A 23,224-nucleotide genomic window follows, 5' to 3' on the forward strand; every position below is an offset into this window, starting at 1 on the left:
TTAGGGTGCAGGTGGCACAGCTTGACAGTTAAAACTGAGATTTATTCTTGGGGTTTAGGAGGGAGCCTTCAGGTTTATAGTATTAGTGATCAAATCATAGCCATTTCATAATGATCATAATATTGCCACTGTTCACAAAGAGGAGAGCACGGAGCCATGTTAATGTCTCCTTTAATGCCTGTGTCTTTAAATATGATCATTTAGATCTGGATTGTCCTCCAAAGGCCCATGTGTTAAAGGCCTGTGGTGCTATTTGGAGATAGTGGAACCTTTAAGAGGTGGGGCCTAGTGGAAGGAAGTTAGGTCATTGGGAGCATGACCTCAAAGGGAATTGTGGGATATTCATCTCTTTCTCTCTCTTACTTCCCAACTGCAGTGAGGTGTGCCCCTCCACACATGCCCACCATGGTGTGCTGCCAGATCACAGACCTGAAAGCAACATGGACTAACCCTCCAGAACTATTAGCCAAAATAAACCTTTCCTCTTTTTAAGGCGATGACCTCTGGTATTTTGTTATAGTAGCAGAGAGCTGACTAACACAAATATGGTCACTGTATCAATTTTTCTGAAAATTGTTTTCCAACAGACCAGAGGATAGTAGTTCTAGAATCTTCTTAGATATGTGTGTGAGCTTAAACACTTCACAATGAGCATTTTCCACTCCAGCCACTAACTGAATTCTTTGAAATAACGCTCTTTGGAAATGGATGAGCTAGGATTAGTTTCCAAATTCAGACTGGGGCTGAAATCTGACTGGAAAGAGACCCTCTGAGCCTCTCCCTCTACCCCCAATTACAGGGCCACACAGAGGTGCAACTTGGAAGATAGATGTGAGATCACCGTGGCCATCTCTTGGTGGTGTGCTGTTGATCAAATGTTGCAGCCCATCAGAACTCTCCGTAGGACAGGTACAACAACCACCTGGCACAATTCATTGGTTTTTCTTCTTTCTTTCTTTCTCCCAGGGCCGTGAGCAAGTGCTGTACCCCTGAGCTAGGTTCCCAGCTCACTTTTGTTTTTTGTATTTGAGTCAATATTTTATTTATTTATTTGTCATTCACTGTGTGTGTGAGAGAGAGAGAGTGGGCAGAACCAAGGCCTAACATGCTAAGCACGCCCTCTATCCCCGAGCGACACCCCAGTCCCCCACAATTTTGGAATCAGATTTCACATGAACCCCTGAACTCTCTAGCTTCTCAGGAGCAGTCCAAATCCTGCAGCGCTGGGCCTGCGTCCCCACCCCGCAGAACTGGCTGGAGCTGACAACGGCTTCAGATAGGAGGTGGGTTCCCACTTGGCCACAGTCCCCACCATGCCCTGCTGTCTTGCTTCAGACCTACTCTGCTCATTGCCTTCCTGGCCTGATCCCGGGATCCGTGGAGTCTGGCACCTCTGTTCAGCGTGGCAGCTCACCATCCTCCAGAGCTCCACCAACTCCTGGTGCCAGGGCCCACCCTCCCACCTACAGAGGACCACTGACCAGCACTACACCCCAGCCAGGCACCTGTTTCAGAGGTTCAGCCCAAGGTCGGCCAGCCCCACAGCTCTGGGCCCAAGGTGAGGCAGACCATGGCGGGGGAGGGCACGGCAGAGGGATACAGCTCAGTATGTGGCTGCCAAGAAGCGGAGCCCACGTCTATTTTTATTCTTGGGGAGTTGAGTTTGCAAATGGCTCATCTCTGTCTCGGGGCTGCTGGACTGGAACATCCAGCTGCCACCTCTGACGCTTCCTCAACCTCAACAAATACTCACGCAGCATCTGCCACAGAGGCAGCAGCCTCGGCCCTGGTGGGAGCCCCCACCACCACCTGGTTTTGTTCTACCCACAGCTAAGGACGGGCTTGACATTTTTAAGCGGTTGAAAAAGTCAAAATAAGAATCATGCCTTGTGACACGTGGAAATGACATGAAATTCAAATTTTGGTGTCTGTAAATAAAGTCTTATCCGAACAAGGCCGCTGGTTACATGCTACCTGGAGCGTCTGTGACAGGCACTCGCGGCCCGCAGAGCCCTTCTGGGGAAGACTGCTGTTCCCAGTCCCACCGCACCCCAGGCCCTGTGTCGTGCTGCAGTGGCCACCGGGCTCCAGGCTCTGTCCCCATGTCCTCCACGTGTCTACCTGCTGTGTCTCTTACAAGGACACTTGTCAGCAGGTGATCCAGGATGGTCTCATCTCAAGTTTCCTTTTTTGCAAATAAAGTGACCTTCGCAGGTTCTGGGAAGTGGATACAGGTCTGGGGAAGGGAGCCACCCTTCAACCCACTACAATCGGTTCCGTGCCTTCTAGAAGATTCCATTCTTTTGAAGGAAGACACGACCATTCAGCAGGCCGCCTCTGCCGTGTGCTCCCACCATGATGTATGGAGCTGCCACAGGGCCAAAGCAACAGGGCCAAGCAAACCTTTCCTCCTTTTAAGTTGATTACCTCAGGCATTTTGTCACAGTGATGGAAAGCTGACTGATGCACCCTCCATGCCAAATGAATAACGGGCCAGGTGTGGATAAGAACCGTGAGCAAGAGGAAGGCAGAGCGAGGAGGAGGGTGAAGGGGGGGGGGGAAGCTCCCACTTGCATATAACTGAGCAGAGGCTGAGCCCTGGACACCTGGGGGAGGCTGCACCGGGAGGAGCGGCAGGGGAGACTCATGGCTGAGGTAGGAGTAAGCACGGGACAGAATGGTAGTTATGGCCCCAGGTGCCACTGGTTACCATGCAACAGGGACGGCTTCCTCCCGGGGTCCTTGCTGGGTCCACGCTTCACCTGGATGAGCTGTGCCTCAACCAGCCTCGTCTGGAGCTCTCACGGTTAACCTCCTGGGGAAGAAGGGGCCTGCTCTTTCAGAAGACATACGCCCCGTATTTGGTCTCTGTCCCCAGTTCTTGGCTAAAACTCTTGAAGATGGGGACATTTGAGGGTCTCGTTGTAGTGTTGGATCTTTGACTCGGGCTCCAACACCGTTCCTAGGTCCCTTGGAACTTCCCGGGTGAAAGGAGCATCTTCTGTTCTAATGAGAGGTTGCTAATGGGCCCCCCCCGCCCCGAACCCCTGGCTGAAGGTTGGCTGGTCACCAACGTCCAGTGCCATCTCACAAGGTCTCTGTAAGACCCAAAAGGACAGGGTCCACCGGCTGCAGGGCTGAACAGGCTGGGAGATGCCCGAGGGTGGCCTGTCCCCTGCTTCTCTTCTCCAGGCTGCTTGTCCCTCTCCTCCATCGGAGCCTTTAGAATAAGGGGGAAATGTCAGTGGGCTGTCACCCCGAGTCCTGCAAGTTGCCCCAAAGGTGCCACTTGTTGGGCAGAAGCACAGGCCACACCCCGGGCTGGTGACTGGCATCTGAAATGGGGACAGTCTTCCGTGGCGGAGCCCTTCATTTGTGAGATCCGGGGCCAGCTCCGGGTGGACAGGGTCAGGATGGATTGGCTCAGGAGGCCGGCTAGGGTCCCTGGGGAGCTGGTTGGTGGCCAAGTCCCCACCCCCGGTGTCACGCGTGGGAGGACAGAGGGACAGGTGGTCTCCTCCTCTCCTTTCCCTCCAGTTTTCTGTTCGTCTTTTAATAATCAAAACGCTTGTCGTCGTTTGGATAAAGAAACTGAAGTCGCTTGTGTGGGGTCACTTCCAGAGGAGGCCACGGAGCTGAGACCCCAGCCCAGGGTCCCCTGTCCCCACCGCTCCCTCACGGGGCTTCCGCAAGGGGCTTCCAGGAAACAAAGAGAAGGAAAAGGAGGTCAGTGGAGGACCAAAGACAAATGGGTTCCTCCCGCAGCGGAGGCTTTGGTGGCGCTGGGCAGGGCAGGGGACGGTCCTGCGCGACTTTGAAGGAGATGGAACATCTCTGCACTCAGCCTGCACCCTCCGGCCTGCTGCTGTGGGGGCCATGGACAGGCCAGCATGCCCGCTCTGAGCCACCACCCTGACCACTTCCCTCTGTGGGGCCAGAGGGGCTGGGGGGCCGCTCGGATGCCTGAGTTTGGGGCAGGAAGGGAAGGCTGACCCCCACCCAGACAAGGTGGCGAGACGGCAGCCCTGACCCGGGAGCCCTGTGTGGCACTCTGCTGGTGTTTCCCAATTATTGTTTGAAAATCCCGTCCAGATAACACACGCACACGTCTCCATAAAGGGATGATATCCGCGTCCCAGGCGCCGTCCACCACACTGGCTGCTTCTGTTCTCAGACCCACCCAGCGGTCCCTGCCTCAGGACCTTTGCACATTGTTCCTGCTGCCTGAAGAGCCCTCTATGGTCTCAATCCCAGGTCACCTCTGCAGAGGCCTCCCCGATTGCTCATCCACAGGCGTCCACTCCTCACTATTGTCCGTCTCCCATCCCAGCGTGGCCTCCTCTGTGTGGCCCAGTGCTGTGACTGGATATGGTTGGAGTGTGGCCCCCAAGGGTCGGAAGCTTGGTCCCCAGAGTGGAGACATGAGAGGTGGTAGGACCTCGAGGGGGTGGGAACTAGTGGCAATTGGGTGATCGGGAAAGGAGGGAATGCTCGTTCTCACAAGAGGGTCACACTAGCAAGGCTGGCCCCTCCCCAGACTCTCAGGCTTCCTGTCCTGCTGAGGCGTCTCATGCTTCCACCGAGATCCCATCCACTATGATGTGAGTCAGATAAGAGGGGCCCTTGGTTTTTAGATTTGCAGCTTCAAAACTGTGAGCTAAATAAACCTTTTCTTACACATTACCCAGCCTCAGGCATTTTATCATAGTAAAGGAAATGGACGAATTGAACTGTTTGCTTTGCCTCCACTGGCCTGCCGGCTACACAGGGGCAGGACGGGACTGTCCGCCCCACTGCTGAGTCCTGTGCACCTGGAGGAGAGCCTGGGAGGAGGTCAAGTCTTGTCGAATGTCCATCAGAGGAAGAAATGAAGGAGGTGGGAGGGGCAGGCAGAGAGCCTCTGCCGGGGTCCACCTCTCTTCTTACTGTTTCTGGCAAACATCAGGCAGTCCCCATGCAGCCTGGCCGGGCAGCTGCTCTTCTGGGAAGGTGGGGAAGGAGTCGGGGAGGAGCCCTGGATAGTTCCTTCCAGGACTCCCAGTTCATGTCGGCTCAGACGCCGTGACCCCCTGGCCTGGACGCAGTTCCTCAGGAGGTGGGGACCACTGGGGGGCGTGGGTCACACACATGGCACTGCCCACCATATTTCCACCACGGGCAGTGCCACATGGCCTTCTGGTCCGTGGTGGGGAGGTGGGGAGGGACGCTCTGAGCTGACTTGAAGACTGAGTTTTGCAGGCCCAAGCTTCACTACTGTAAAAATAAAAGGGGACCCGCCGGGCGCAGTGGCGCACGCCTGTCATCCCAGCAGCTCAGGAGGCTGAGGCAGGAGGATCGCGAGTTCAAAGCCAGCCTCAGCAACAGTGAGGCCCTGAGCAACTCAGTGAGACCCTGTCTCTAAACAAAATGCAAAACAGGGCTGGGGATGGGGCTCAGTGGTCGAGTGCCCCTGAGTTCAATCCCTGGTATCTACTCTCTAAAAAAAAGCCACCCACCTAAGAAAGAGGACGCAGCAACCCCGCACACATGGCCTCCGAGAGCCACCAGCTCTAAGCGTTTTCTGTGTAGCGAGCTTTGAGGCCACCCCACAAGAACAGCACATGCGTTTCTCTGTGACACAGCGGCTGGCTCCGGGACCCCCTCAGATACCAAAGTGCACGGTGCAGGCGTCCCTTATGTGGAGAGTATTTGCATATATAACCTGCACACACCCTCCCGTCTATTTTTTTATATTTATTTTTTTAGTTTTAGCTGGACACAATATCTTTATTTTATTTTTACGTGGTGCTGAGAATTGAACCCAGTGCCTCACGTGTGCTAGGTGAGCACGCTACCACTTGAGCCACATCCCCAGCCCCCATCTACTTTAAATCCTCTCTAAATGACTATGATACCCACTATAATATAAACGCTGTAAAAAGAGTGGATGTTTAGGAAATAAGGACAAGAAAAAAAGAGGCTGCGTATGTTCCAGACAGACGCAGTGTTTTTCTGGCTGTCTCTGACCCGTGGTTGGTTGGACGCAGGATGTGCTATCCGGGGATACGGAGGGCTGCACTGTGTTGGCATTTGGTGTGCACGATGACCTTCATGTCAAAGAGAAGGACACCCAGGCTGAGGGGTCCTAAAGTGCCCAAGTTCACACAGCAGGGGGTGAGGGACCAGGATCTGGCTCCGGGTCACTGGGATCTAAAGTCTGTCGGGTGCTGTCTCTTTACTTTGATTTTTTTTTTTCTTTTTGGAGGGCTGGGGCTAGAACCGGGGCCTCAGGCTTGCTCAGCACATGCTCTTCCACTGAGTGTCACCCCATCCCTGAGCCGTCCTGTTGAAGGAAGGACACCTTTTCCTGTTTATATCCCAGGAGTGAGCCGAGTGTGTGCTCAGGAATGTCAGCCGCTGGGCCTTGCCTCCCACTGATCTGGGACACCACAGCCGCCCAGCTCCCAGCCCTGGGACTCCCTTGGCACTGCCCAAGTCTCAGGCCATCTCTGAGCGTCTCTGAGTCTCTGTAAGGGAAGTTAATCCACTCTCCCTGGTGCCAAGGCCTGGGGAATGCCCAAGGGACGTGGTGGGGATGTGAGATGAGCCCTGGGGACCCGGGCTGGGACAGGCTCATCTTCGGCCACCTGTACCCTGTCCACCCAGGGGTCACACTCTTCATTCAGGCTGTCTCCATCCTTTCCGGGTCAGGGATCAGCCAAAGCCCCATCACCCAACTACTGCTGACCTGCGGCCACAGGACCACCATTGCCATGGTTACAGACTGCTGTGCCCATAACCTGCTGCTGTTTATTGAGCAACTACTTCGACCCAGGCCCACAGCTGAATCCTGCTCTCCCACAGCGTCTCACGGGGTCCTTCACCAACTCCACTCTACAGATGAGGACTGAACCTAAGTGATGGGCCTGAGTCTACGAGGCTGGACACTCAACATGAGTTTAGAGCCCAAGAGAGAGAAGTTGGCCACACGAGGTGAGCATTGCCTTGAAATCTTAAACCTCATTCTGTGGCTCGGTGTTGTTTACATTTTGAGTTACCTTGAGGTGGAGAGGGGACTCCCACTGCAGTAGTGCACCTGTGGTTGTCCAGGGTTAGGGCTGAGGGTCAACCCTGGACTTAGTAAGTGGTCTGTGTGACCGTGAGCCCAGACCTGCCCGAGTGTGGCTCTCAGAACCAGGTCTCCTCAGTGAGAACAGATGGATTCTAGAGTTTGGGGGGAGTTCCGTGGGTCCCGCCTCTCCAGGGGAGAGAAGTCAACTCTCTGGGGCCGGCCACACCCTGGGGGCAGCCGGGGCTCTACCAGGTGCACTCACCTTCAGTGACCCCAATCCCGGAGGACGGGAGTCGCCTCTGGGAGTGGGAGGCAGAGCCCGGTGGGGACCATGGAGGCCTGAGATCAGGCGGGCAGTGCGCTCCTCTCCCTTGCCTGACCCTCCCCGGGAACCTCCAGCCGCCTTCTCTCTCGGGTCCAGCCCTGAGCCAGGGAGTGGGTGACAGGACACTTCTGCTTATTTAAATGCTATTTCACCAAGGCTGGAACTCTTGGTCACCAATGAATATGGTTCTTTTTGGTCTGAAAATAGTAATAAAAAGGCGATTTGTCAAAATACGACCAGGAACCAACTATAATTTGTTCAAGTGCCACTGCCACTGTCCCTCTAGGTGGCAAAGGACCTGGGAGTGCTCCCGGGGCCACAGAGCGGACACCCCACGGGCAGGGAATCGGGCTATTTTTTTAATTTGATTTTAAAATCCCTGGAATTTTTGGACGTGAAGTGAAGTCAGTGCTGTCTGTCGGTCGCGGACACTCGCCGGACGTGGCCGCGGCGTGACCCTGGACTCCGCGGGTCGCCGCCCTGGGTCTTCAGTTCTCCCTTTTTTTGCTGACACATAAACACCCGGACAGACCGGGTTCCAACTGGCGAAGGTTAGAAAACATCTTTCCCCGCCCTCGGCTTCCAGAGCAAGAGGAGACGTCACGAAGGCGGAGACCTTCTGGGCTCCCCCAGCCGCCGGGGGTCTGCTCGGACGGCCACACAGCGCATGCGCAGAGCCCGAGGCCCCTGTTCCCGGTCGCTGGTCCCTGTCCTTCCTAGTTCCTGATCTGGCACCTGTCACAGAGCAGAGCCTCAGGAGGTGATAGGAGAGAGACTGTGGTGCCTAAGTGTCCCCATCCTGGGGAGGGGGTGCCAGGTCAGATGCCACGCGACAGTCCCGGGCCTTCCGCTCAGCACCGGGGCCCCTCCCTGGGGCAGGGGCTCCTGGGCCACCTGCAGGTGGACTCTGCCAGCCCAGCTCCGAGCTGCTGGGGAAGCAGAACCAGCCTGGACCCAGCCATCCCTGGCGCAAGGCCCCATGGGGCCTGAGGGGATGTGGCAGTCAGGGCCAGTCCAGGGCCCAAAGGGACTCTGACCACACACTCCTGGCCTCCTTTCTTCCTGAAGCCAGGTCCAGCCCTGGACCCCTCGGGCAGAGCCATTTCAGGCCTTCCCCGGGTGGTGACAGGAGGGAACCCGCTGCCACTCCTCTGTGAGAACAGAGGGAAGGGCAGAATCTAGTGCCCTGCAGAATCTGGCCTGAATTCCTGTCCCCTAGGTCATTCTAGCTGTGTGACCACAGGCAACTCATGTAAGCTGGGAGCCTGTCCTTCTGGCTCAGTGGGAACAGTGACAGAGGACCTGTTTCCTTGAGTGGTCAGTGTGAGGTTATGGATAGCTGAGGCTTCCCAGGCCCCTGCCCCGAGGTCCCCAGTGGATGAGAAGGCAGACAAGCGAGCTCCGGCTTTGTGGCCTTGGGCAAATCATTTCCCTCTCTGGGCTTCAGTGGCCTCAAGAGGAGGTATTTGCTTCAAGGTTAAGGAATCCTAAAGGGTGGGGTGGGTGTCTGCAGAAGGCAAACCTTGGGCTGGTCTCCTCTGTGGAAGGCAGGGGGACCATTTTGGGCAATGCCACAGAACAGATCAGTGACCTAACACCAGCCCCAGACTCCCCTGCTCCCGGCCCTCCCGGGCAGCTGGGTGAGGGGAGATTAAGATGCCGGGCACATTCTTCTCCAGGAGCCGCATCACTTCCACTCAGTGCCCTTCAGAGGCTGGAAGCAAGGTCGCTGCGACTCAGGAGCTTGGGAATCATCTACCCTGCGGGGCGCACTGGGACTGGGGCGGGGGAAGCTGCAGCCTTGGCAAATGGGGCTAGGCCATCCTCGGGGTTTCCAAGGTGACCGTGTGTCTCATGCGCCTGGCCTTGGCCCGTGAGGATCCAAACACAAGTGTGGGTTGGAGATGAGGCCCAGATCTGTGTTCCACACAGGCTGGGTCTGCCCCCCCCCCCCCCCCCCCCCCCCCGGCCCAGTCTGTGGCTTAGAAGGAGACAGACTGACAGCCGGGGTCTCCAGGGGCCTCCCGAAGGGGTCTATGCCAGGCCTGGGGGCAGGGGGACCCTGACCTGCATGTAACATGACCTTACTCCTGATGGATGCCTATATGCACATAAATGCACAGAAAGGTCGGGAAGCCCACCCACCATTATTGAGTGCCTTCAGAGGCTTATTTATCCTCAAAGACATGTATTATTTTCACACTAAAAGGGAGGAAGAAACACTTGGTATTTTGTGCACTGCTAGGGATGGGACCGAGGGCCTTGAGCAGGCCACACCCCGGGCCCTGACTTCTAAAAAGGAAATCTACCTGTTGTCAAAACGCCTGCCACGTCAGGCCTGTGGATCTCCCAGGTGGTTCGTCTAGATAGTTAACTTTCCACCCTCCCCTACCCGTGACCCTGTGCAGGTTGTCACTGCCCTTCAGAGCCCCCGGGAGCGGGCAGCAGCTCTGACAAGGAGGCACGGATCTGCCCTGTGCTCTCGAGCTGCCACCTCGCCACTGCCCAAGGCCCGAGCCAATTAATTAACAAGGCTTTGAAAAGATGTTTGCAAGTGAGAGCGAAGAGCGCGGAGGGGGGTCTTGGAGCTGAAGGTGTCCTTCACTGAGAGCTGCACTCCCGCCTCCCTCCCGTGGAGCCCAGGAGAAGCCCAGGCCCCAGACACCAAGGACGGGGCTTCCTTAGGCTGAAAGTTAGTCAAGGGCACCCAGTGTGACTTCAAGCTGCTTCCTGGGAGGAAAACCCTGTTTGGCTACATCTGAAAAATCCTCACAGCTTGACCTCCTGGGGGCATCTGCTGCGAGCCGAGCCCCAATGCCAGGTGCTGGGGAGCAGGGCCATCTCTGCCTTCGAGTTCTCCTATTGGTGGGGGGACACCTGGCACCAGTGACCAGAAGGGACAAAGGGGCCCTGGGGCAGTAGGAGGAGGAGCCAGTAGCCACCCAGAGCTTCCTGGGAGGCCCCAGGTGGCCAGATCACACCCACCAGAAGGCTGCCTGCCACCCATCTGTCCCAGGACATTCAGTCAGGGATTCCTCTCCCATGACCAAGGAGACACAAGTCCTGGCATACACCTGCTGCACCACAATTATCACCGAGAATGTCTCTGCTCACTATGTCCTGGTTTCAAGGGAAAAGATGACAGCCATGTTCCCCAGTGCCCCACCAAACCTTCCTGGTGACCCGTAATGTGTCAGCTCCAGCCAGATGGAAAATCCTGTCCCCTCTCTGGCTCTTCACCCTGTCCTGGAGACCCCACTCAGCCCCCCTATCTGCCCACTGCCAAGTTCCTGGCAAATTCACATGCTCCACGGAGCTGCCCGATGACTGTCACCTGGGGAGAGCCCCACCTGTTCCCTCCAGCATCTTCTACCTGTCCCCACCCACCACATGCTGAGCACATCACTCTGCAGCTATCTGCGGGTCTGTCTTGCCACCGGCCCCCTGCAGCCAGTACCTGGCTTGCAGAAGAGTTTGAGAAATGACGTATGTTAAATTGATGACTGGCCACCAATCAGGGTCCTGCCAAAGCCCGGGGAGCCAACTAGAAGCATCTACCTGTCCTGTCCCCGTCAGCTACCCTGAGACATGTGGCAATGGAGAGGGCTCTGGGACAGCAAAGGTGCTCAGAGTGCACAGGGACCTGACTCGGGCCTGAGTCTCCAAGATGCGCAGACAGGGTTGATGGAGTCCAGTGGTCTGTGCGGGAGCTTCTCTGCTCAAGATTCCTGGCGACTCCAAAGCCTGCAACTCCCATCCTTTTTCAGAACAGAAATCGAGCTCCAACAGTCCCCACCATGAGGCCAAACCAAGGAGCAATTCCTCGTCAGAAGAAACCAGACAACCACAGGGACTCCTGCACACGGACGCTCAGGGCCACCTCCCTGGCCACAAAGGCGGACAGTCAGGACAGGGCACCTCCGAGTGTGGAGACGCCACCTGCCACAGGGAGCAGGTTTTGGTAGAATATTAATAAGATGAGGAGGTCGGGGCTGGGGATGTGGCTCAAGTGGTAGCGCGCTCGCCTGGCATGCATGCGGCCCGGATTCCATCCTCAGCACCACATACCAACAAAGATGTTGTGTCCACCGAGAACTAAAAAATAAACATTGAAATTCTCTCTCTTAAAAAAAAAAAAGAGGCACGAAAAACTTAAAAAAAAATAAGATGAGGAAGTCACAATATAGTGTACAAAAAGGAGCCTACGACACAGGGAGAGCTCAAGTTTACCAATGGGAACAAAGAAAAGAAAAAGCGCATTTGTACACATACAGGGAAAGGAGAAAGGAGGACGCACCAAAATATCAGTGGCTATTTCCTGTGGCAGAGGATTAGACAGTCATTTTTAAAGAATGTTCTGTATAGTTTACAGTCTGTCATGAACATTTTATAGCTGGGAGAAAAATACTTGCTGTTTTAAAACAAAAACCTTCACCTTTCATTGCACGAGGTCAGTGGCCAGCTGTGAAGGAGAACGATACAATTGGCGAGGATGGAGATCCCATCAGGCGGGCGCCATGGCACCTCGGAACCTGATTTCTGTTTTAGTCAGCTTTTCACTGCTGTGACTAAATGATCTGACCAGAACAATTGTAGAGGAGAAAATGTTTTATTTGGAGTCTCGGTCCCTGGGGCTCAAGGTGAGGCAGAACACCAGGGCAGGAGTGTGGGGGAGGAAGCAGGCGGCATGGTGATCAGGAAGTGGAGACTCCCCAGACACAGGTATGTACCCCAAAGCCATGCCCCCGATGACCACCCCACCTGCCTCCAGTTACCAGTTCACCCCCATCAGGGGATCCCCTGTTTGGGTAGAGTCTCTCATAACCCATAATCTCCCCTCTGAACCTTCTTGCATTGTCTTACACATGAACATTTGGGGGACACCTCACATCCAGACCGTAACACTGAGTCGGGAGGCTGGGACAGGAGGATTCCCAAGATCCAGTCCAGCTTGGGCAATTTATCAAGGCCCTGTCACAAAAAAATAAAAAGGGCTGGAGTATAGCCCGATGAGAGTCCCCAGGTTAAAAAAAGAAAACAGAAAAAGTTCATCAGATCTCAAAGCAGGTGGCTTTGTCTTTGGTAGATGTAAGTGACATAAACCAAAAGAGGCCAGGATGCGGGCCACAGCAGAACATGGGGCATCCTCCTCACACTCCAAGGTGACAAAAAGCAGTCCCCCTGGTTGAGAGGCCCCTGCCGTGATCTGTCTCCACCCTTCCCCGTCCCCGGAATGCAAGGACGACCTCTGGATTTGTCAGAGTCCAGTAGTTCACCTGACTCACCCGGCTTCTGAAGGCCTGCGTGGTACAGGCCCTGTTTGGGGCACTGCCCCTGAGAACCAGATCAGCCAGGTGTGGAGGCACAGCCGGTGAACCCAGCAACTCAGAAGGCTGAGCAGAAGGCTCACAAGTTCCAGGCCAGCCTGGGCAACTTAGTGAGCACCTGTCTCAAGACTTATTTGAAAAGCTGGGTATGTGGCTCAGAGGTAATCCACTCCTGGGTTCAATCCCCAACACCAAAAAAAAAAAAAAAAAAAGTAGAATTGGCAGTGCGGGCAGAGAGCGGAGGGAGGTCTCTGTTCCAAGAACCAGAACTCAGAGCTGGGCCCTGCCCATCAGTCCTGAACAAGACCCCCCAACACCCGTGCTCCCTCCCCTCAGCTGCTCCTTCACTGTCCCAGCTCCTGCCAGTGTTCCCTGTCCAAGAGTGGGGCCCACAGGGACAAGCCCCACCTCTCATCCCCCACCTCAAAGAGTGGAAAGCCGCCCCAGCCTCCCTAGTGCACAGGTGAGGCATATTTATACCCTGGGGAGAACTGGAGGCCGATGCCCCTGCAGAAGAGCAGCCAGCTCCCAAGCACCCCCTTCCAGCTCTGCAGAGGGGCTGACCACAGCTGCCAGGCACAGGGCTGCAGAGGGGCCTCGAGGCATATCTGAAGTCCCATGCGAGTGTGCGCCTGCACACACACTCACACACCTCAGGCTGGCCCAGTCTAAGGCAAAGGCTTCCTTCCCATAAAGGCCTCAGAAACAGAAGTGTCCCCCAACTCCCTCCTGCATCCTGGCTCACCAAGAAGCCGAGGCGCAGCCACTGCCTGCCTCACTTCCAGGTGAGCAGATCCACCCAGCTCTGCCTGTCCGTCCAGTCACGCTGCGTCTTGGAGCAAGAGCCCCTGCTGATCTGTTCTGAAGCATGCAAGCACGGACGCCGTTTCCACCCGGTTCTCACTCAGAGGGTGCGGGGCCTCACCCATGCCAAGCTGTCTTCTGGCACCCACGGCGACCTCTACACCTCCCTGCCATGCTCAGGTGCGACTTGGGTCCATTGTGGGGCCCTTTGTGGGGGGGATCCTCTTCTGGGAGGGGAAGGTCCAGGCTCGCCATGCCGAAGTGCAGGGCCTGCGTTCTGCTCCATCACAGGCTGCCTGCTGGCCACACCCACTCCCGGCACTGAGTTCGTTTTTCCACATGGCTTAGAAGTTTAGGGTGGTTTCTAGAAGACCGTGGGACGCAGTCAGACCCCACCCCGTCAGCACCCCTCTGCTGTGATTGCCAAGGGCAAAGAGGGGCTCCGGGCGCCCTTGCTGCCCACTGTGCCCCCAGCACGGCCCACTCACCTGGAGGAGCCTTGAGGAGGAACAGAATGAAGCTCTCGAAGCGGAATTTATAGAACAACATCGTAAGCTTTTATTTTCCCATTAAGCTTCTTAGTTCCTTAGTATCACAATGGAATGATGAGAAAACAAGAAAAAAAAAAAAAAAAAAAAAAAAAACAGGAGTCTTTGCAAATCCCTGACAAAGAGCAGGGACTTCAAGGCAATCGGGCGGGCTCCACAGAGGCAGCGCCCACTCGCGGCTCTCTCCATGGCGGGCTGCGCCGGGAGGGTAGGGAGGTGGAATGGTGAGAAGGTGGCACTGTCGTAAGCTGTCCTTGGCGTTTCTGCTCGGCTGATATGCACATGATCTGCACGGCCCACCCCTGGGGGTTGCCAGTGGCTCCCTGGACTGGGACCTCCAGCCAGCGCTAAGATGGGCCCTGAATCCAGGCAGCGTGGCTCAGGGCGTGAGATTCCGGGGGGTGGCCAGGCCTGTCCAGGAGACATCTGCGGCAGAAGGTGGAGGTGGTGCAGGGGGCAGCGGCCCGTGTCCCTCGGGCAGTGAGCAGGCCGCAGCGGCACGCGGGGCTCCTAGAGCTTCACGGTGCCGGGGGGCAGGCTGTCGTTGCAGAGTCTGTAGTAGCGCAGGTCGTTGACCAGCCTGTGCACATTCTGGGTGAACGAGGGCAGGTCCTGGAAGGCAGGGGACAGCTGCAACTAGATGCAGGGGGCTGCGGCCCGCGCCCCCAACACCCAGGCCCCACGGTGAGAACCTACCAGCTGCTCCCACACCCGGGAGCCTCAGCAGGCTCTGGAGCTAGGATGAAACGCATAGCCTCAAATCCTGCCTGCAGAGCACTATGGGGGAAGAAAACTCGCAGACACGGCCCCGGGCCCACCACACCAGGCGCTCCTGCAGGCAAGGCTCAGCTATCAGCCCACTAAACCCTCCAGGTGACACTGCGCCACAGGCTCCGTCAGCAGGACACATGAGGAACCTTGCTTGTTACACAGACAGGAAGGGACAGGGTCCAGGTGGAGTCAGTACACCTGCTGCCAAGTCCAGGTTCTCTGGTTCTGGCACAGCTGCCGCAGGCAGGCAGCAAGCACTCAGCAACATCCAGACCCTTCCCACACAGGGCTCCAGCACTGCCGCCAGTCAAGGGTGACGGGTGGAGAGGTGCACATGGCACCTCCTAGTGACCCAGCAGGGAGCAGCAACCATGGGAAGCACCGGGGCTGTGAAGTGAGGGCCTCACAGTTGGAACCATGTCCCACTGACACCCTGGCAGGTGACAGGACCAGGCTGAAGGAGCCCTGCGGCTCTCCTCACCCACCCACCCACCAGGACTTCTCCTGTTACCCCGGCTCCTCCTCCAGAGCCTGGCTCAAAGCCGGCCTCCTCCTCTGCCTGGACTCTCCTCTTTCCTGGCCCGTCAGCCTCTTGCTCACAGCCCTCTGAGCACCCCTGGCTCACCCTGGGGCTCTGGAGCCAGAACACCCAGGTCAGGACCCTGCTCCCTGGCTCTGCAACTTCCAAATGCCGCCGCTGCCAGCTGCCCTGAGCCGGGGCCTGAGCCATCCATGAGGGGAGGGAACAGCACCTGCTCCTCAGAGACCAAGGAAGTCCCAGCCCGCAAGGGCCTGGAGTGAGCTTTGCTCTGGGCCCAGAGGGTGCTGTGCTGACTGTCTTCTACAAAAGACGGGGTGAAGGCAGAGACTGGCGCTGGGCCTGGGAACACACGGGGAGTACACAAGCACAGAGCGTGACTCCACACCTCATCCCCAAGAAAATCAACCAAGGGATGCAGCACACAAACACCTCATCAGAATTTTCAGTGGAACACGGAATTTGTTTCTCCATTTTTAATCGGCACCCTGGGTGCTTCTGATGAATAACTAAATTTAGAAACCACTGTGTTAGTCAAGAAGCTACTGAGTGCTGTACTCAGAAACTGGTCATTGGGATTTGGGCTCTAGGAAAAAGAAGCGGGGAATCCAACTTAGGTTCCTAAGTGAACCTCAAGCTTAGGATGGAACAGGAAAGGAAGATTCCAAGACAAGGGCAAACAGGACCTCAGTCTACGAGACATTTTCTCGGTGCTTATCACAGGCAAGAGTGGTAGCAGGCAGCGTCTGCCCAGCAGGGGCATCGAGAGCCCTGGAGAGGAACTGCACAGGCTGCTCAGCAGAGCCGAGTCAAAAGCACCAAGAGAAACAGGGGGCCTGGCGTGCTGGCACAGGCCCGTGATCCCCGGCACCAGGGTGATGGCATGAAGAGGCAGAGCCTGGTCAGACACGGTGGTGCACACCTGTAATCTTAGCCACCTGAGAGGCTGAGATAAGAGATCACAGGTTTGAGGTCAGCCTGGGTAACTTAGCGAGACCCTGTCTCAAAATAAAATAAAAAGAGCTTGGGATGCAGCTGCATACTTGCTTGGCATGAGGCCCTGGGCTCAAATCCCCAGTACTACCAGAGAGAGAGAGAGAGAGAGAGAGAGAGAGAGAGAGAGAAGAGAGACCAGCTCCCACCCAAGGTACTGCTCAGGCAGGGAAAGCCCACTGGATGTCCCTGAGGTAGAGAGCACTGGTGCTGTAAGGGGCCCTCCATGGCCATGAAGCAAGTCAGCCCACACTGAGCTGCAGCCAATCTGGAGAGAGTCCAGGCAACCTGAGTCCGTCTCTGACCCTGGGGGGCCACAGCTGCAGCCCCAAAGCACCCGTCTTCTGTCATTGAGTTTTAGCAAGAGTGACAAGTGTTTCTTCTACCACACTCCACAGTGTTGGCCCTGCGGGGGCTCATCCCCCCCAGAACCCTCTAGCCAGGGTTGTGCTCGGGTGGGGTGGGTATGCACAGACAAGCTGAGACAAGTCCCTTCTCTGAGACAAAGCAGCAGGCCTCAATGGCTGAGACTAAGAACACTGCGACAGAAGCCAAGGCCAGAGAAGTATGTCACCCAAGCACTGCTCAGGCTGCTACCAAGTTGCCAGCGGGCAGAGCCCTGCCCAGAGGACCTAATGTGCCTGAGGCAGTCTGCCCCTCGCTGGGCAGGTGCCACACCTGAGGCCCACACTTGCCCTCCTTTTGGCCTGGACCTTTCTTTCCTCACCCGATCCATCTTGAAATTCCGTCCCAGCACATTTTTCTGGTTGGTATCCACACCGTCACAGCTGGTCAGGAACTCTGGAAGGAAGGCTGCAAAGAAGCCATCGAAATCGACAGAGGCCATGTTGTAAATGGCAATGCCAATCTCCTCTTGCAGAAGGTCATGGGACTTGTGAACCAGGACCTGGAGCAGCACGTTCACGAACTGGAACAGCATGGTGGTCCGGAAGATCTTCTACGGGCAGAGGCAATGGTGAGTGGGGCCGCCCTCAGGCCCCTGGGCCTGCCCCAGGTCCCACCTATCCCCCATGATGCTCCCCAGTGAGGAAGCTCAAGGACACCTGGATGAAGGGCTCTTTTGGGAGAGAGGGGCACTCACCTTGTGGTACAGCTTCTGCTTGGTGTTGAGCGTCTCCAAGTAGAAGAGATTCTGTTTGAAAAGGTGGATGTCGGGCTGGAGAAAGGACTGTCCAAAAGCCTGGAAGTGAGACCATCAGGTAAAGCCTCCCAGAGCCACCCTCTGTGACAACCACCCCATGCCAAAAAACCTGTTCCCAGGTGCGTCTCCCCACACAGATGCCAGGACGAGGCCCAGCTGGACTTCTCAGGCTTGGCTAGGTCTCCACGGTGCTCCCTGGAGTCTCCAGGCTGAAGTCTTCCCCACTGGCCTTGACGTCTACTTCAGCCTCATCTTTCACCTTTTATAAGAAATCTCTAGAATCCCTTCACGGGACCTGACTTTAAAGCAGGAAGCCCACAGCTCTGGCCAAACCCCTCAGCAATCTGTGTGTCTCCAGTAAGTGACCACCTCCCCCTTCCTCGGCATTCCAGGCCTCACAGGCCATGAATCCTGAGAGCTCCTCTTGATCAGCTGCATCTGCCTCAGGGTTAAGTGACCACCAGTTCTGAACTGCCCTGGAAGCTCTGAATATAAAAATTACTAGTTCAGGAACAAAATGAAGCATGCCCCCCCAAAACACCAAGTGCCTTGATCTAATAGAAAGTGACCCTGGTAGGAAGGGTGGCCCACAGAAAATCTCTCTGAGTGTCACCACTTCATCATTCCACCCTGGGCTGCTGAGAGGGGGCTCCTGTAATCCCTGCTGCAGCCCTGGGACCTCCATAATGACAAGTTTCCACTGACTTATTATTTAACGTCAGGGTTACTGAGGGTGACACAGAGGCACCTCCTGAGGCTGCCGTTACAGGAGTCAGTCACCGGCACAGTCAAGACACACAGGATTCCCACTGACCTAGAATGCTCCCGTGTAGCATCATCTCCCGCTGCCCCTGGGCCACGAGTGACACTCTGTCTCTGCTTCACCTTTCCCAGAATGTCCCATAATGGCTGGAACCACATAATGCACAGCCTTTGGGGTCAGGCCTCTCCCACCTAGCACAATGTACCTGAAATCCACACTTGTTGTTTGCATCAATAATATGTTCCTTTGTATTTCTGAGCAGTAACCTACTTTACACCTGTCCCTGTGGGTTCACCCCCTCACCGGCAGATGGACATTTGGATTGCTTCTGGGTTTTGACAATTATGAAAAAAGCCACTTCAAATAAATATACACAGGTTTCACTTATCTTTGGCAAAACCCTTGGAAATGGCATTGCTGGGTCACAGGCTACCTATGTTTAACATGTAAGAAATTGCCAAAGTGTGAGACTGTTTTCCAGAATGGTTTTTACCAGCTCTGAGTGTGGGACCAGGCCTCAATCTTCCCAAGAAGTCTTACAAGCAAGGACAGAATTTAAGCTTGAGAGAGGCGAGAGGGGAGCAAAGTCCTGAGCACCCCAAACCCCAGCCTCAGCACAGCATGGTAGATGGAAGACCCAGCAGGCTGAGGTTTTCTGTGGGTTGGGAGGTGGGCGGGAGGGAAGGAGGAAACCCCCTGCCCAGCTTCCTTCGACAAAAAGCCTGTACTTACAAAAACCTCCACTTAGATGAGGGTTTAGAACAAAAATGTTATCAAGCCTGCTGCTGTAACAGCTGCACTGACCCGAAGGTGAGGACTGATCCACGGGGGTGCATTTCCCCCAATGTGGTATGTGCCAGAACCATCTTTGAAAAACACAGACTGCTGGGCCCCTCCCAGAAAGATTCCCATTTTCTTCGTCCCTGCTTCTTGCACACTTGGGGCAATACTGGTCTACAGTAAAGCAAGCTGAGGTCACACGTCCAGGCTGGTCACGCATGTTGTCTCACTTACCTCAAAGCCAACCCATCACACAGGCAGTAAGAGCCCCACTCACAGGTGAAGAAACTAAGACCCCAAGATGCTAGTTAACAATACAGACAGGCAGGCGGGACGGAGCTTCAGACCCAACCTACAGGGGTTCAAAGTCAGTATGCCAATGTGGTCAGGCTGGGGAAGTGGGACTACGCGCCTGAGAGGCTACCCAAGGGCAGCAGTTCAGTGGGCCCAGGCGGCCCCCAGGACAATCATCTGCTCCAGGATACGTGCTCACTGGCTCGTCCCCCTTACCTGCATGATGGCACTGAACTGGGGCTCATTCTCCATCTGCTCCTCAGCAATGCCCCTCTGCACGCTGGCCAGGACAGTGGACTTGAAGAAGTACCGCCAGTTGTGATGGAGCGTCCGGAAAAGGAGTTCGAACAGCTCAGCCTTCACATCAGGGGAAGGGCGCTGTGGGGACACACACACACAAGTTCAGCCCTTTCTTCATGCAGCTCAGGGAGCCACTCCCAGCTGGTGCCAGGGCAACACAGAAGCCTAAGAGACACCAGGTGAAGCACGCAGTGTCAACAAGCCCCCTACACCATGTCACTTCCTGGGCAGAAAGCTTCAAGCCCCTGGAGGTGGCAGTTCACACAGAATGCTTGAGCACTGGAGGGCACTTGATTCAGAATGCACAGGTCAGTGCCCACGGCCCTTTCTCTGGTAGAAGAACTCAGCTTTGTACACTAGGAGAAAAGGCTATGGAGCAGAGGAACAATTAGGAATATGGATTTTCTGTTGAGAAAACAGCCAATCTGATGTGTCTTCTCTTCCCGGTTGTGCTGTTCCCTTTCCCAGGATAAAAACACTATCCCAGCTAACCTGCTGGTCTTCCACAACCTCTGAGGCTAAAGACAGTAAGATCCTTAAAAGCAGGGCTGCTCTCCATAGAAAGAGAGTTTAAAGAGCACTCAGGAACCACAGAAAGCAGCACTACAGAGGACCCCTTGGTGGAGGCCGCAGGCTGAGCTGATTGCTCTCTGGACTCGCCTCTTCTTTCGCTGGCAGCCTGGATTCTGAGAGGAGCAGGGGGCGGACTCAGCAGGATTTTTTAACTAACTAAAAAAAATCTCCAAAATTACTAGAGAACATGCAAGTCACATGACTCCAGATGTCTCTGCAAAATTCATAACTATAAGGCCCAGCCTTAATTAAAATTAAACCGACACCTCAGGTCACAAGCTTCCATGGTAGAAAACCATACAGGGCTCACATGTATCTCGTGATTCGAGGCACTCACTTTGGTCTTAGTTCAGACAGTTAAAAAGGTTAGTTCTTAGTTACATAACTATTTCCAGAAAGCTCGAGTTACAGCTATACTGACCCTGGACCTTGTCAGGCTAAGGGCTTGTTTTCCAAGGACCAAGTGCTTTCTTCTAACAGTGACAGGTTTGTTTGGTCCCAAGAGTTGCCTTGCATCCTTGAGACCAAGAATGCTTTTAAATGGAAAGGTAAATCTGTCGTGTTGGCTGTAGAAAACCACACAGCCCCTGACTTTACAAACTGACCCTCCTTACCAACCAATCTTGTGATGACTGGCCTGCTAGGCTTATCCTAGACTTTCTAACTAACTTGACCAATTTAATAAGATCGTGTCAGCTGAAGGCATTCTTTCTTGGGAAAAACAAAAACAATTTTACAAGAATATTAAAACAGGGCTGGGGTTGTGGCCCAGTGGTACAGCGCTCGCCTAGCATGTGCGAGGCCCTGGGTTCGATCCTCAGCACCATGTAAAAATAAACAAACAAATAAATAATAGATATTGTGTCCAGCTAAAAAATAAATATTAAAAAAAAAAGAAGGGATGGGGTTGTGGCTCAGCAGTAGAGCACTGGCCTCACATGTGCGGGGCCCTGGGTTCCATCCTCAGCACCACATAAAAATAAATAAACGAAATAGAGGTAAGATACATAAATAAATAAATAAATAATTTTTTAGAAAGAGTATTAAAACAACTAACAAATGCACTTTAGAATACAAGGTGTTTATTGAAACTTCATTCCCTCGGCCCTGCGTACCTCTGCAATGATGGGGTACACCTGCTCCATGCACAGGGCGATGATGCTGGGGAGGAAGGGCTTGAACACCTGGCCCGGCTCCTGCACCACCACCTGTAGGATCTTCAGGAACTTCTCCACCACCCGGCAGCCAGTGCTGCCTTCGTGGAGGATGCTCTCCGCCAGCTGTTCTCTGCAGACAAGACACAGCCACACGACAACTAAAGAACTCTATCCACAGAGTACATGAAAACCAATGCTTGTGGCCAATGAAGAAAGGGAACAGAAATCCATACTTTGTAGCCCAGTCCCCCTACTTCTCACTTGAACCTGAAAAGCCTGAAAGCCTGGGCAGCGGTGTGCGTGGTTACCTGGTGAACATGTTGAGGAAAGTCTGTATGATCTGTTCAGTGAAAGGCACGCCCATCTGTACTCTAAGGCCTCGAAACAGAGTGAGGAAGAAGCTCAGCATCTCATCAGTCACATCTAAATAAAAGGACAGAACACGTGGTCAAAGCTCCACACACGGGGCAAACAGCCCTCGGCTTGATTTCTTTTGCAAACTGCACTGTCATCTCTCTCTAATGCTTCCTGCTGGAAAAAATTTCCCCAGTACCATCAGAGCCAATGATGGAAAGTGGAAAATGGTTAAGGACCTGCTGAGAAAACAACTCTGGTCCAGGGAACCTCTGCCTGATGGTTCACAACAGGAAATGGAGGTCAACTGAAAGCCTCACTCAGGGCCTAGCATCCAGCCACGGTCAAAATTTTCTTTGCAGATGGATCATTTGGGGCTCACACTAATGAAACTGTTCACAGCCGCAGCCACTGCTCTCTCTGACCAAGAATCTCTGCAGCTGGGTCAGGGGTTGAGTGGCTGAAGTGGATAATGAGGGTGTACCAGGCTGCATGGCCCTGTTCCATCAAATGAATTAACTGCAGAAAACACTGGTCACAGTTGGTGTGATTCCTCCTCCAGACCCCAGCAACCGTCTGGCTCTTACTGCACATGCTCAGCTTGCAAGAAGCAAGTGAACACATGCTGACTGAGAAGAACCCACACTTCTCTCACAAGACTGGCAAGTCCACTCTAAATGCTCTCAGGAGAGCCAGACAAGTACACCCAGAGAGCTGAAAAGCCTGTCAGTGACAGTGTGGCAAGGGAACAATCTCAGTCAAGCTCACCTTGCCACATACGCAGGCTGCATAAATGAAAGCTCTCTTGCTTCCTGTGTAAAGCCCCTTACCCTCTCACCCATCTGTCTTCCCCGCTGAGGGAACACAAGGACTAGGAAGGGGGCTGCAAGTGACTTGCTGCCACGTGACAAGTGCCAGGGGCCACACTCTCCAAAGAAACAGCACTGCCCTCTGCCTTCCACACCCCTGTGTTCCTCCAGAGCGTGCCAAGGCCTGCACTGCGCCATCCTGGCGCGCTCAGGAGATCTAAGCAGACCTGATTAGATGCCCACGGAAGGCCTCTGGGCCAGCTCCTACCTGACTGGTGGATAAAAGCTGGGAAGAGGGCCAGGGAGACCTGAACAGACTCCTGCAGCGACTGGTAGCAGATCTGCCGGGACTTGGTGGACTCCCCGGAGATGTTCTCCACAATATCTTCTAAGACACTCAGTGTCTGGTGGATAATCACTTTGGCTGCAAATCAAGAGTAAGGTGCAGGCTATAAGTTATCTGAGAATAAAGCACGGACGAGGGAACACAGAGGGAGGGAAAGACACCTGCCACGGGGTCAGGAAGACAGCCACACTCAAGTTTTGCTGAACAGTTTCCCTCGATTCCTTTACATCTTCTCCTCTCTCACCGTACCCCACCTTTTTACTGCCAAGACTCCAGGCATCTGCTTGTACAGGCTGTGCCTCTACCTACCAGCAACAAGTTCACAGAGA

The 23,224-nt window shown here is 54.8% G+C and overlaps 1 protein-coding gene across 3 annotated transcripts in view; it reads right to left on the reverse strand.

The window, feature by feature from the left end:
- Positions 1–14,464: 14,464 nt before the first annotated feature.
- The window catches only part of XPO6 (exportin 6), a 107,882-nt gene continuing 99,122 nt past the window's right edge, over positions 14,465–23,224 (reverse strand). For all 3 annotated transcript variants that reach the window (XM_081299170.1, XM_081299169.1, XM_081299171.1), the window contains 7 exons: positions 22,818–22,973; positions 21,695–21,809; positions 21,345–21,516; positions 19,573–19,734; positions 17,460–17,558; positions 17,085–17,315; positions 14,465–14,667 (listed from right to left, as the gene is read on the reverse strand). In XM_081299170.1, coding sequence (XP_081155296.1) covers positions 14,566–14,667; positions 17,085–17,315; positions 17,460–17,558; positions 19,573–19,734; positions 21,345–21,516; positions 21,695–21,809; positions 22,818–22,973 — 1,037 coding nt within the window. In that variant the 3' untranslated portion in view covers positions 14,465–14,565. The remainder of the gene's footprint in view (positions 14,668–17,084; positions 17,316–17,459; positions 17,559–19,572; positions 19,735–21,344; positions 21,517–21,694; positions 21,810–22,817; positions 22,974–23,224) is intronic.

Source organism: Spermophilus citellus (genome assembly GCF_964194105.1).
Source record: "Spermophilus citellus genome assembly, chromosome: 6".
Lineage (NCBI taxonomy): Eukaryota > Metazoa > Chordata > Mammalia > Rodentia > Sciuridae > Spermophilus > Spermophilus citellus.